This window comes from Cinclus cinclus, chromosome 14 (assembly GCF_963662255.1).
Source record: "Cinclus cinclus chromosome 14, bCinCin1.1, whole genome shotgun sequence".
Classification (NCBI taxonomy): domain Eukaryota; kingdom Metazoa; phylum Chordata; class Aves; order Passeriformes; family Cinclidae; genus Cinclus; species Cinclus cinclus.
In genome coordinates this window covers 19210712-19224621 of record NC_085059.1, presented here as the reverse complement: position 1 = coordinate 19224621, position 13910 = coordinate 19210712, and the positions used below count along the sequence as shown (strand labels likewise).

General features: G+C 45.8%; 1 protein-coding gene across 3 annotated transcripts in view; it reads left to right on the top strand.

Annotated features, from left to right (window-relative positions):
- Positions 1-13910, top strand: part of ERGIC1 (endoplasmic reticulum-golgi intermediate compartment 1) — a 57377-nt gene that overhangs the window by 21238 nt on the left and 22229 nt on the right. For all 3 annotated transcript variants that reach the window (XM_062501893.1, XM_062501892.1, XM_062501891.1), the window contains one exon: positions 5981-6053. In XM_062501893.1, the coding sequence (XP_062357877.1) occupies positions 5981-6053 (73 nt within the window). The remainder of the gene's footprint in view (positions 1-5980; positions 6054-13910) is intronic.

Here is a 13910-nt window from a genome sequence, read left to right as displayed (position 1 = left end):
GTGAGCTGAAGGAGCTCCTTGCTGTGAGCATGGTCCAAGAACAGGCTGGTGTGGAGTCTCTGTCCTTGGGGATGCTCCAAACAACCAGAGCTGGCCCTGAGCGGCCTGCTCAGAGCAGGGGAGTTGGATGGGATGATCTCCAGAGAGGTCCCTGCCAGCTCCAACTATCCTGTACTTCTGTGAAGATAACACATTTCCCTAAATATTTACTCTGAGAGTCCTTGTCCCCTGAGTTCTCCTGGCCACTGAATTACTTGTATCCCAACTCCCATTTGGGTTTGCTGAAGTTGTGAGCAAAGAGCTTGACTCAAACTGTTTGGGAATTCAGAGGTGGATGAGATCTAGTGTTTTGAAAGAACACTTTGAACTTGTGAGTGATCCTGCCTTCTCTTCTGTTTTGGAAACTAAGAGTTCCCACACTGCCACTGGGCTCCCTTTGAGAATTTGTCTTGTTATGAATCACCTGCAGAAGAGTATTTTAGAAGCAAAAAAAAAGCCCATCAAAGGCCATCGACTTTAGGCTTTCAGATCTGCAGTAAACAGCTCCAGTGATAAGTCTGTTGTGGGAAGGCTTGAAAGTTGTGACTCTTACTTACAATTATTAGCTGACTTATTTCTCTCTATTGTTATTTACAGCTTCTCAGGCTTTGATTTTCTTCTCTAACTGGTTCTCCTTCTTTTTCTCAGAGTGTTCTTAGGCAGCCTGATAGAAGCTTCTGAACCACACAGGCAGCCAACAAACTGGTGGCTTTGCCTGTGAGGATCTTGGGAGCAGCTCTTCTAATGGGCTTTTCTGTCTGACCAGGCTTGTAATTTGAAAGCCACTAATCTTAGGTGTTGTAAGAGGCCGTGGATGAGACCAGCCCATTGCCAGGCCAGTTGGAAGCCTGGGAAGGTTGCATGACCTGCTGATAAAATGCTTTAGGGAAGTCAGCTTGTGTTAACACTGAGGGCTTGAGTGCAGGGGAAGGTTCTGCCTCTCAAAAAATCTTTTGGGCTTTAGTAATCATGTGGAAAATTACTATGACTGCAACTTTATTTTGGCTTTTTTAAAATCCTTCAAGTTTTACAGAGCAGATATAAAATAGTCTATAATATCCAACTATTAATTTAGGTCTTTTCCGTATGATTTCTGCTGAAACCTTAGTTCAGTATCACTTCTGGTGCTGAAAGCTTTCTGGAATAGGACTGGACTTACTGCAGGGTTTCAGCAGTGGATTTTGGATTGTAAAAAGGTCTATTTAAAAAAAAAAAAAGTTTGAGGTTTATTAGGGAAGAAGGCACAGATCAGGTTACAGAAGAAAAGAGATGGAAAAGAGCAGCTCTGCTCCTGACACCAGGGCTTTTAGGGAAGAAGCAGCTGAGGGAGAGTAAGTGTTGGGGGATTTTGAGGGAGAAGAGTAGGTGATCCCAAACATGAGCAAGTTCACAAACCAACTGGAGTGTTATTGAGGCTTTATTAGGTATGGCTTTTAAATTCCCAAATTCACAGTGAAAGCTGCATGGAAGATACTTCAGATCTGTGTGGCAAACACTCAGCCACAAGCAATTTTTTTAAGGAATGAAGGAACCAAGAGCAGTCCATTGGCATTTACTTGGAGCGAGGTTTGTCCAAAGCAGCACAGCCACTGCTGTGGACTTTTTTTGGGAAGTGTGTAGAAGTTACTCATTCTTTTTCCTCCATAAAAATCCCTTCTTCAGGCAGCATCCCTGTCGTGCTGTTGTCCCTGTTTTTGCAGATCCTCCCATCGTGTGTAACGTGTCTGTGGTGCCACTGTGACAGGCGTGGTGACAACCTGGCCGTGTTTGGGTACAGAGGCAGCAGCAGCAGCACCCCTGGCTGCCTGACAATTGGCATCTGGCTGGACAGGAGCAGTGGGGCTCTGGAGAGGAGCCTGCAGCCCAGGGCAGCTGCTGTCACCATCCCATCCTGCTCCCCAGCCATCCGTGTGGATGCATAGTTTGCATGCACATGTTGTATGCACACATGGAAATGTTATCCAGAAATACTCTGGGTGCTGTTTGGGGGCTGGAGTTTTAAATACACATCAGGAAATATCGAAGTTATGATTCACATGGCGCCTGTAACAGGACCCGCTCCTCGTGCTTCGTAACAGTTTGCTCCACTGAATAATAAATACTATTAATTTTATGCCTTAATATAGACATGGCTCCACGTTCTCAGTCTGTGTGGTGTGTTAAACACTTTGCCTTTCTCTCATTTCTCGTGGGGTGGGGAGGCAGAGCCAGGAATGTACGTAGACTGGGTATGCAGTAGAAGGGACAAGTACAAAAAGGTTAGTGCAGGAATAAAAAACCTTGGCAGAGTTTCCCATCCTTCTGGGATTGCAGATTAGCCAGCAGCAGTGTGTCTACACCAGCAACCTTTGATATATTGATCATGTTATCATATTAGAGCTTTAAAATACCTGTCTCAGATGTTGTAGGAGCTCTGTGGGAACGTCACCTTGCTCTTGCAGTTAAGCGAAGCTTTATGCATGAATTGTTTGATTCTGCCTGATCCCAGCCTTTAATCTACTTTTCCAAATATAATGCACTTGTCAAATGTGGGTGGTAGGACTGCACATTTGCATGGAAGCAAGTAAAAGCCTTCAGTGTGAAAGAAGCAGCTGAAGCACCCCGTGCATAAATTCCTGTGCTGGGAACGTGGGCTGTGCCTGCAGCTCCACGCTGAGAGAGGAGCTCCTGTTCTGCAGCTGAGGAAGTTGATGCCTCTGGAGAGAGCAACTGATACTGCTGTCACATGAGTCTCATGCCAAAAACTCCCCCTGCTCTGGAAATGTGTGTGTATAGGAAGAGTTTAGCAGGCAGTGCAAGTGTCCAGTGTCCTCTTTCCCAGAGTGTCCTGCAGCAGATGCCTGAGAAGGAGCAGGAGGGGCAGGTTAAACACTTCACCAGGCTTTGCTCACTTGGCTCCTGAGCTTCCTAAGCTGCAGTTGGTTCCTTTGGGTTTAGTATCCCTCAGTGGATTTTCCTTTTTGTATGATTCCTTTTTGTAATCTAGCAGGTTTTATTCCTTAAGCATCCCCAGCATCCATAGTCAAAAATCTTCAGAATCTAGCTGAGTAGAGGAAAACCTTCTCTTGTTTTTAAACTCCCCTTTCCCTGTTGTTCCCATACTGGAAGAGATAGTGAGTGGTTGTTCTCCACTCACCTCCTTCAGGCTGATTTTGTATCCCCCTCTCATGTCCACCCTCAGTAATCTGTTTTACAGCTTCAGAACTGACTGTGGTTTGAAGACTGGGAAAAGCATTGAGGAGCTTTGAAAGTCAGCTCCTGCCAGGCACTTCATGGCATTCTTGCAGGGTTTTTTAGATACAGGTTAGTGGAATTTTACTGTGCTGTGTTCAGTAAGTATTGTCATAAACCTTCACTGCAAGAGCGGAACTGAAGATGGACTTGAGGGAGCAAGTAGTGGAAAAGAAGGTATTTTGATGATCTAAGTGGCAGAGAAGGAAGTTTAAAAACTGGAAGAGAGAGGAAGCTCTGGGAAAGAGTTTAGTTAAGAGAGTTAGTAGCAGGCTTTCCTAGGAGTGCTTGAGAGCAGAGAGGTCTGGCTGATGCTGTGGAAAGCCTTTATGGGATTACAAAAAGCAGCAAGGAATATGGGAAGCAATTAAAGAAAAAAGGGTTGTCTACGTCAAACACTCTCCCCTGTGGCTGCCAGAGATCAGAGATCTCCTGTCTCTGTCAGTGATCAGCAGGACAAACACTGGACCTGCTCATCTCCTGCCTTGCTTTCTTTTTTTTGGGCTCCTGTGTTGGTGTGGATGTTGTCACAAGAATTTTAAGCAGACCTTTCTCCTTCCCCAGCCTGTGGTGCCCGTGCCAGGGGCTCAGCTGGGTCCCAGCCCTGGTGACCTCCTGTGTCCTGACAGCCAAGACTTGGGAGCAACTCCGTGGCCATCTGAGGTTTCTCTTTAGGAATTAATACCCCTTCTTGCTTCCTGTTTTCCTACTTGTCTTCAGGACTTTTTCAGCTCTCTTTCGTCATCCTAGCTCGTGGATTTTTTGGCATCTCTGTTAGTCTTTTGCACTTTAGGAAGGGTCAATAAATAAATCCACAGTTGGAATTATTCTGATGAGGAAGGGGAAACAACGCATTTCTCTTTCCTAAGAGCTGGAAGAATGAGGCACAAGGCTTTAGGTCACTCAAGGCTCTGTCTCAGTACTTGCCCTCAGCACCTCTTCCTTCCCTTGCCTCTCACATTCTTTACCAAGGGAGTTTGGACCAGGGTTGTTGTGTGATAAAATTGTTCCCAGCCTGTTGTTACTTGAGCTTCCCAAAGGAATGGGCAGTCAGGCTGTACAGGTCACGTGGAATAAGGTTGAGGAACAGGATTTTTTTATTGTTTTTTTTTTAATATGTATTTCTCAACCCTGATTAGTGGTGAAGTGGTCATTTCACAGAGAGCTGTGCTGGGATGGAGGGGCTGTGCTGGGCTTGTGCTCTGGCTGTCACAGCCCTGGAAGAGCCTGTCAGTTCCTGCTTTGCCCTTCTGTGAGTGATTCATGGCGAATTTGGGTATTGTATTGAACACAGGGACAATACTGCAGCCCTGTCTCCTTGAGCTGGCACATCCTTGTCTGCTCCAGTCATCCCTGATCCATAGGATTTCCAGCTGTGCTTCCTTCCAGCCCCTCCTGTGTGGGTGACTGTCACTGCTGCTTGAATGCTCAGTGCTTTGAATAGTTTCCTGGTGAGGAGTAAACAGTAACATTCCAGTTATCTTGGGTTCCTTACATGCAATTCCAGATTGGAATTCTTAGGAAAGATGTGGGACTTCTTTTCTGAGTACCTCACAATTCCTTCAGTGGGGATTTTCCCTCTCTGCAAAGCCAATATGCCAGCAAATGGAGAAATGAGAGAAGTCAGGCAGTGGCTGCACAATTCCAGTGTTGCCGTGTCTCTGCTGTCCCAGCAGTCTGTGAGGTGCCTTACACAGAGCTTTGGAACCTGGCAAAGTGCCAAAATGTCTCCTCATCCCCAAAAAAACCATGTTAGGGCACTGTGTGTGTTGGAGCCCTGGTCACTGAGAATTTTAGACTTTCTGTTCTGCCAGGCACTGACCCCCCAGGAAAACACTGCATTTGACCTGAGGCCATGGAAAAGGCTTCCAAAATTAAATGATAGAACTAGAATTATTGGTGAGTAGTTTGAGTAGAAGTGTGTAATATCACATGGTGGAAAGCTTAAGGGTTTAAGGCTTAAAATATAGTAATATATAGAAAGCAAGATGGAGGTTTTAAGGCAGAGGCTTTGTCCTTTTTCACCTTCTTCTTCATGGGTTTGGGTGATATTGTGTGATTAGACAGAAAAGTCTGCATTGTGAGCCATTGGTTATTGAGTTAAAAGTAAAAATAATTATGTGACATTTCATAATTGGGCAGTTTACCCTTAAAGGGCTTTGTAGAGAGAGAGACAGGACTCCATTTTAAGCTTGTTAGCTTGAAGTGCTGTAGAACTCAGGGTTTGTGAGACTGTGGAATAGATAAGAAATAATAAACATCTGAGTCTGAACAAGAAACACCATCTGACACATTCAGTCCCAACCCTGGAAAAAGAAGAATACAGCTTCGACAGTGTGCTTTCAAAGCAAGGTTCTTTCTGCCTTCTGGAGGTTTTAATAGTGATAAAATTGGGAGCCAAGGCTCCAGAGAAGTGATGTTGTTGAGGAGCCGTGTCAAGAAGAGGCATGCAGGAGCTGTGGGGAGATGGAAATCATGGCAGAAAAAGTGCCCCAAAAAATGGAAGATATCCCTCAGGATGTTTGGATATTGGCCTGGCATTGAAATCACTGCTCTGGTGGGTTCTCTGGGTCATGGATTCTAAAGATTGTTAATTCTCAGTTGTGTATGGGTGGATATCCATGGGGGGAATGATATGGTTGTGTGAAAACAGTTTTTGTGTGGTTAGACATACAAACCTAACCTTTTCCTCTCCTTGCCTCTGTTCCAGTCTCTGTTTGCTGCTGTCTCTTCATATTGTTTCTCTTCCTGTCTGAGCTCACTGGATTCATAGCCACTGAAATGTAAGTAAAAGTCATATTTTCCCTTGTTTGTGTGGATGCAAATCTTTACAGCTTTACTGTTATCTGAGAAAAATATTCCTGTAATTTCACTAGGTCACTTAGTTGCCTAATGGGTTTGGGATTCCTTTAGGTTGAGTCCAAATTCTCAGACATCCATTCAGCTTTTTAATTTGCTAAAATTAATAGGCAAACTTGGTTCTGAACTATTTTTGATAGAGGAAGCTGTTCCAGACTTGCTTGATCCTTTATTAGCTGCATGCTGGATTGCATAATTAGCAGCACAGAGAAATGGATTGCATAAAATAAGAATTACTAGTTTAATATCAATAATTGGGGGTTTTTTATAATGTCAGAGCTGCATTTCTGAGTCATACAGGTAGCTTTATTAATGTGTGAATTTTTTTTTTTTTTTTTTTTTTTTTTTTTTTTTTTTTTTTTTTTTTTTTTTTTTGTTGAGCCTTACTAGGAAACCTTTTTCACAGGTTTTCTGCCTGAGGATGTTTTGCCCCAGGTGGTGACAGCTTTGAGAAAAATGGAAATAATTTCTACTTATAAAAATTGTTCATTGAACAAGCATGATGCACATGTTAACACCGAGTTAATCAGATTTTCTTTCCCCTGTTCTCAGTTCTTCCTGCCTCAAAGTAAACTTTTAGTAACTCTCAACACATCTACCTTTGTTTTGGGCTCTAGGAAACCTTCTCCATCACCCTGCTGATGTGGCAGTGAGCTCACTGTGAGGCACAGTTCCTGGATAGCTGGGAAGGGTGGAACTTTTGTCAGGCTCACATGATGGTCCTGAAAGCAACAGATGTCAGTGCTGAGCAAAAAGGCTCTAAAACCTTGGTTAGATTGGCTGTTTTGATAACCAAGAGGCTCTTCCATTGTTTTTGTGCAGCTCTGTCATAGATCAAGAATATAATTTCAGGAATAACGTTAATGTTGACTAATGTTTAACTGAAGGCAGGAGTGTAATCAAGCTTGAGATCATTTTCTGTGCCTATTGCACATTTACTTCAGAGATGGTATCTCAGGTTTCTTGCTTGCTCACTGTTTCTTTGACTTCAGTTCCGTGTGTTTGCTTGTGAAATCCGGGGTCACCTTATCAGCCACTTCACAGGGCTGAGATTCCTTGGGTTTCTTGTTTTAAAAAACAGACTGCTTCAAGTAAAGCACTGCTTTTCTTGCTCTCCTCTTAGATCGCATTCTCTTGCCTGGTTTTCTTTTTTTTTTTTCTTCCAGTTAATGCTTTACAGGAGGATTTAGTAATATTTACCTAGTTTTGACCCAGTTATTTGAGTGTACATCTTTATGTAGTGACAGTTTCCTGACTAGAAATTCCTTTTTGAGCAGCAGAATTGCATAGTTCTTTGAGGTGTCTTCTTGCTTTTTCCTTAAGAAGATGATGCATTTTCCACCAAAATATTGGGAGGTGCTGTAAGCATGCTCAGCTGGCAAGTTCCTTATTCAAACCTCAGAGAGGTGGGTGAAGTGTTTTTTTCCCAGCAGGGGCTGCGTGGGGAGGAGGTGTTTGCAGACAATAAAGCAGTAAAATTTGAGAGAGGATGTCATGCAAGAGTCTGGGACAAATGACTGCAGGAACCTGATTCGTCATGGACCATCCAGCACAAAAGCTCACACAAAAGAGTAGGAAAACCTCCTTCTGATGAGTTACAAGTCATCAGACTCTTGCTGGGAACATTCACCCCCAGCATTTGTGAAAAGGCTCTCCCAGAAGAGTGGAAATACTTCAGAAAGTTGCTTCAAGCCCTTCCCAGTTCAGTGACTTTGAAAGCGGGAGTAAACTTTTATTTTCCATTTCTTACTCAGTGGTTTCTCTTCTGAGAAACCCAGTACGAGTTGTTGAGAGCCTCTTGTGGTTCTCTTTCTGTCAGGTATTACTGGCAGTGCATTGTGAGGCAGCAGAGCCTCATTATTGGGAGTAAGAATTGGGAACTCTGCGTGGTCTGGAACTTGTGAGAGCTCTGTGCTGCCATTAAACTGGGTAATAGCAAATAACAGGGGAAATACTGTCTCAAAAAGGCTTTTGAGCCTTGTTTGCCCATGATCCCAATACTTAAAATATGTGGAAGATTCCTTATGTGCGAACTGTTCAGTTCTCATCAACTTTTACTGCAAGCTTCAAGGTTTTCTTTTAAGTATTAAGAGTCTCCAACAACAGACACCTCACCCAGACTGAAGTTTCCCAATGCCAGCCAGGACCTGAATGATTACAGGTGTGCAGTTACATGGGATGAACTTTCTTGCTTTGTCACTGCCAGCTGTGCTGTGAGACTGTATCACTCTTTCTCCTTTTGTGTCGTGTTTCCCTTAAAGCACTTGACAGAGCCAAGCTGAGTGGGGAGAGCTGCACAATTCTGATGACAAGGTGAGCACTTGGCTTGGTGTTTTACATCAGAGACGTGGCAGGTTCTCTGCTGAGCACTCCTGCTTCCCTCAGAGCCCTGTTACACCGAGCAATCTGTGGGGTGTGGGCAGGGACAGCTCCTTCAGGGCAACCTCAGTGGTGCCCACAGGATTCCCTGTCTGACTCCCAGCTCTGGGAGCTTCCCTCCGTGGCTGCATTTAAACCAAGAGGTTGGTGTGGTTTGTTGAGCTCGTGCTGCGACATGAGAAAAGAAGGTTTGCTCTGCACCACACTGACCCCAAACACTCACTGCTGGACTTTCTTCCACGTTCACATGGATGCAGCAGCCCCAGTGCCTGGTATTACTCGAAGTCTCGGTTTGGCTGCTCTTGCCCAACTTCAAAGCTGTTTTTCCTTGACCAGCCCATTGTCGTAGCATTTACAGTCTCAGCTGCTGAAGGCTTGTCTGGGTGGCAGAGAGCCAAGAAATGACAGCCTCATCTCGAGGATCACAGTCATAGCCCTAAAGCCAACCATTACCTGTGTGGGGAGGACAGCAGCTGTGTCATAACTCGTGTGGGCATTTCTAATGAGTCTGTGCACAGGAGCTGACTCCAGTTAGGAAGTCAAAGCCAGGCACTGCAGGAAGCTAATGGAAGAGGTAACACACTCTAAAGGCACATCCTATTCTGCTGCTGACGGGTTTCCTGGAGAGACCAGCCCTGAGGAGGGTAGAAAACTCCCAAGTTGCTCATCTTCCAGATTTATCGTGTGACCCTAAAAGGCCTGTGAGCAGCCATGAAGGAAATCCAAGCTTGGCACTTAGGTGGGGCTGCATCCTTCCCAGGAAAAGCACAGTGAAGGGCTGGTGAGGGGAAAGAGCTTTTTTCTTTTCTCAGTCACAACCCATCATTGCCATTAAGGCGGGGGGGGGGGGGGGCAAGTTTAAGTCTGGATGTCAAGGATCTGCTTGATTTTTAAGGTTTTTATTATCCAGGCTGAAAGTGACTGAAGACTTAGTCCAAACTTCAGGCATTGGAATGTCCCCATCCCTGGAGGTGTCCAAGGAACACCTGGAGGTGGCACTCAGTGCTCTGGGCTGGGTGACAAAGTGGGGATGGGTCACAGGTTGGACTCGATGACCTTGGAGGTTTTTTTCACCCTAAGTGATTCCATACCAAGAACCTTGATTGATCTCCACAATTCTGTGAAAGATAAAGAAAAGGAGGACTGTGCTCCACATTTGAACCTCTGAAAGATAAACAGCATGAAACACTCTTGCCCCACTGAGCCAATTGACTCAAATGGCTGAAGAAATTAAGATAAAGGGTTAAATGTTTCTGGTTTTTCCTGGGCAAGATCAACAGTTGGTTGAGTTACGAGTAGTCTGAGGGCTGAAAATGGCTTGTCCTGCCTTTGGGAGCCTCCTCATTCCTCTGGTGCTGTGTTGCAAATCAGAAGCATAGAAATCACCTCTTTTCTAATTAACTCAGCTCAATGCTAGACGTTACTAGCTGGCAAGATGATAATCTCACAGTTTTATCATCCTAATTAGGTCATGAATTATGTCCTGTAAGATCAATAATAGTTTTCCAAGTATTCCATCATTAAGGATTAAAGATGTAATTAACTAATCTGGTCTGCCTTGCATTGGCAGCCAGGGGAAGGGGTAGGAGGGTATGAATGTTGTGCTTGTGGGATGAATATTGCTGCTCAACACCAATTTATCTGCCACAGCACACTGTAGGAAGCAACAGACTGTTCCTGGCAGTCTTTGCTTTTTCATTATTTTTTTTAATGTAATAACAGACAAAAACTTATCTCAAGTGACAAGTTTACTAATTGGAAAGCTGAGCCCCCCTGTGAGGCAATTAATTACTTCAGCAGAATATCTGCAGTAAAATTACTGCCTTTTTATGAAAGCACAAACCATGAATCATGGAATCACGGAGTATCCTGAGCTGGAAGGGACCCGCTAGGATGATCAAAGCCCAATTCCTGGCCTGAAACAGGATATCCCCAAGAAGGCTGTCAGGAGTGTGGGAGGAAGCAAAACTCCAGGAGTTTCAGGGAGCAGTGTTCCTTGTCCACACTGGCTTCATTTGCATTCCTAGGACTGATCCTGCAGAGCAGCAGGATTGTCACCAGACCTGACTTCAGAGGCTTTTGTCCCATGGCTCTCCAGAGTGTGTGGAGTGTGTTTTGTGGCTCTCAGCCCATGGGAATGGTACCAGCCAGCAGAGTGTGATCCCGCTGCAACAGAGGTTTCTTCTGCTGCAAACCCTAATTTGGGAGCACAAGCCAAGAGATGCCACAATTCCTGTGTCCTGACACTGAGCTGTAGATGCACCTCCAACCCTGCTGCCTCATCCAGCTGGGGCAGAGGAAATGCTGGAGCCAACAGCACAAGCAGCACATCTTTGCAGGCAAAGGGGAATGGGAGCTGTAATCCTGCTCCTGCCAGGGACTGACCTTGAGACAGACACTTTCTGCAGAAGGATGTAATCCTAGCAGCCCTGAGAGAGGTGGGCAGGTAAGAAGCTTAATTGATGTTTGCGTGGCAACGTGGGGATTACCTAACACGAGGTATTGGACGTTTGTGTGGGGTTGCTGTGCCCTGTGTGGGCTTGCAGGAAGCGGAAGGTCGTGGCATGATGTCATTTGCAATTCCTGACTCAAGTCTACATTGACGTCTTTCGAACCCTTCTCCTTTCTTCCTGTCTCCTGGAGAGCTGTAATTCCTCCCTTTGTAGGGCAGCGCGCTTGCTGTGCTCCACAGTTGATCTGGGACAAGGATCTTCACACTGAAGAGGTGATTGGGATGCAGAAGATGACAAATCTCAAGAGCAGCAGACACGCGACGCAGTAGAGAGTTTGCTGATCTGCTCGTTGTTTCTTCACACAGTTTGAAAAGAAGATTTTTCTAGTCTTTGTCTAGTGTTTTCTGGTCTGGCACCACGGGAAATGTGGTGGTGCAGGAATGTCAGCATTAGAGGGTTGTGTTTCTGGAAGGTGGTTGAGTAGAGCTGAAAGGGCAAGTGGAGCCAAGAGGGCTCACCTGAGAAAGTCTTTTGAGAAGCTTTGGGCTTCCTCAAGAAAGAATTATTTTCCCTCTTAGGCATGGGGTCCTGGAGATCAGAGGGTGCCTCCTGGGAGTTGGAGGACAAGGTAAAGTGCAGCTTTCTGCAGTAAGTGGCTGTATTTTCTCTGTGGCTCATGACTGAGGAGGAGGCTGGCTGATTGTTTACTGTAAATGGGGGAGAAAAAAGGCTAAAACCTGAAGCAGGGACTTCGGACAAGAAGGACATGGGACAAGACAGATGGGTTTAGAGAGCACCCATGCAGTGTGTGAAGCTCTGGAAGGTGGATGCAGTGCCCACCCTCGGATCCAAAGGGCTGCAGGCTCTTCAGCTGTTGAACTGAAGTTAGTGGCCAGAGCTGCTGGGTGGAAATAAGTTACTGGGGAAGTTTTGTTTCTGGGGAAACAAAGCTGTTGTGTCATAAATCTGAGACCTAAAGCACAGGGAGCAGGTCTGACTTTCTTTGGATAAAACCCTGAAGCCATGGCGTGCCCTCTGGCTGCTGTGGCCCCCTCTCCTTGGCTCTCACGTGCCATTGCCATGATCTGGCCAAAGGGCCCCTCCAGCTTTTTGCGTGGAACGCTGGAAGTTTGTAAGCAAGCAGGGTAAGCAGCCCAGCAGCATCACTCAGGAATGTGAAGTATTTCCAAGTGGTTCTTTCTAGAAGTGAGGCAGATTCCTGATGTCTGGATCACGGAGAAACTTCCCTCCAGTTCCTTGGGTCAGTGGTGGGAGGCTCCAGCTCTCACCTGTCGTGATGCACTCGTTGTACTTTCAGAGCTCTGCACCCTCACCCTCTTTTACTGTGCTGCTTTAATTCAAATACTCCTTAGTAGCAGCCAGGAAAACACCAACTCCTGCATGTTTGGGGAAGGTACACCCTGCCTTTGGAGTCACAACAGGATCAATATCACTGCCTCTCTCTGTCTGGCCTCAGGTTTTATTTCCCTTGTGACCATCCCAGATTTACTCCTGGGACACTTTGTATTCCAGGACAGACAGCTATAAATTAGAGTCAACTGCTTTTCTTCCACCAGAGAGACCTTACTTCTTCAGGGAAGGGGTAAATAGTGCTTTTCCTGACATCCCAGGAGAGTCTGATTAAATAGTAGGAAGGCTGTGTGCAATTTGGCTTTTTGGCCCTGGGGTGGGGGATAACAAGGGACGTGTGAGTGCCACCTTTGCCACCCAAACCTGGTTCCAGTGGCTCACTGGAAGGCATAGCCTTGACCCTGGAAATTTGCATTACCTGTGAGATTTCCAGAACTCCAATACTCCAAATATTTGAGGAGAGTAATATCCAGTTTGTTGAAAACATTTCTTGTGAGGTTTGCCCCAACAAGTGCAGCCTGTGGTGTGTTGTCATTGTACCCTTGGTTCCCCACAGTGAGAGGGAGCATCAGTGACACACAAAGAATGCACTTTGGAGCTGGATTTGTCAGTTTGGGGCCTCAGCAAGTGCTGATGGTGCCATGAGGAGGCAGTGGCTGGATCTGGGAGGGAGAAGCAGGATCCAGCTGGATGGATGCACCATGAAAGGTTGAAATGAGGGGGAAGGAAAGGAGAGGAGAGGAAAGGAAAGGAAAGATCCACTGTCACGGGCTGTCTGATGTCTGTGGAGTGATAGATTGGGTTATGAAATGTGGAACGTGAGTAGGAGGGGGCAGGGGGGTCTACTGGGTGAAGGGGAGGAGGAGGAAGTGGCCATGAGCCTTGCCCAAGGGACAGGTTGGGAGCCACTGGTCCAGTGACCGGACAGCGGGACAGGAAACCAGTTTCCTTTATCTGCAGCTAATGGGATGTGTGACCTGGACATGCTGCCCTACTTCTCTGTGCCTCAGTGATCCAGTGAGCAGCCAAGTGACCTCAGCACTCACCTTCCTATGGCTGAGCTTCCACAGGCTCCCAGTGCACAGGAAATTTTTTCTTGCTCTCTCCTGTGCCTTCGCTGCTGGAGCCACATGATTTCTGACAGGTTCGGGGTTAGAAAGGAGAGGAATGTCAGATGTGTCTTTACAAACAAGGTGTGGATCTGCTGGTAGGTAAGACTAATGCTGAAAGATAAACAATGGGATGGATTCCGCTCGCTGATGAATGGAAAAAGATATTTGGCTTTACAAACAAACTGTAGGTTTGCTGATAAGTGAATTTGGATGTTGCAAGATGAAACGAGCAATGGGGAAAAATTATGAATTCTATAAGAATTAAAAATTAAAAGGGAGGGTTATACCTTAGAGGGGAATCTTAGGCATCAGGTGTTCTGGGAAGTCTGTACCTCTCAAGTACCTCAGCCAATGGGGCAAGAGAGAGGGAAATTAGGGTAAAAAAGCTGCATCCTCCAAAAGTTTGAGAGATCCCAGGGGAATGCCCCCTGGCCTCTCCCTTTATTCGAATAAAGTAAAAAAGACT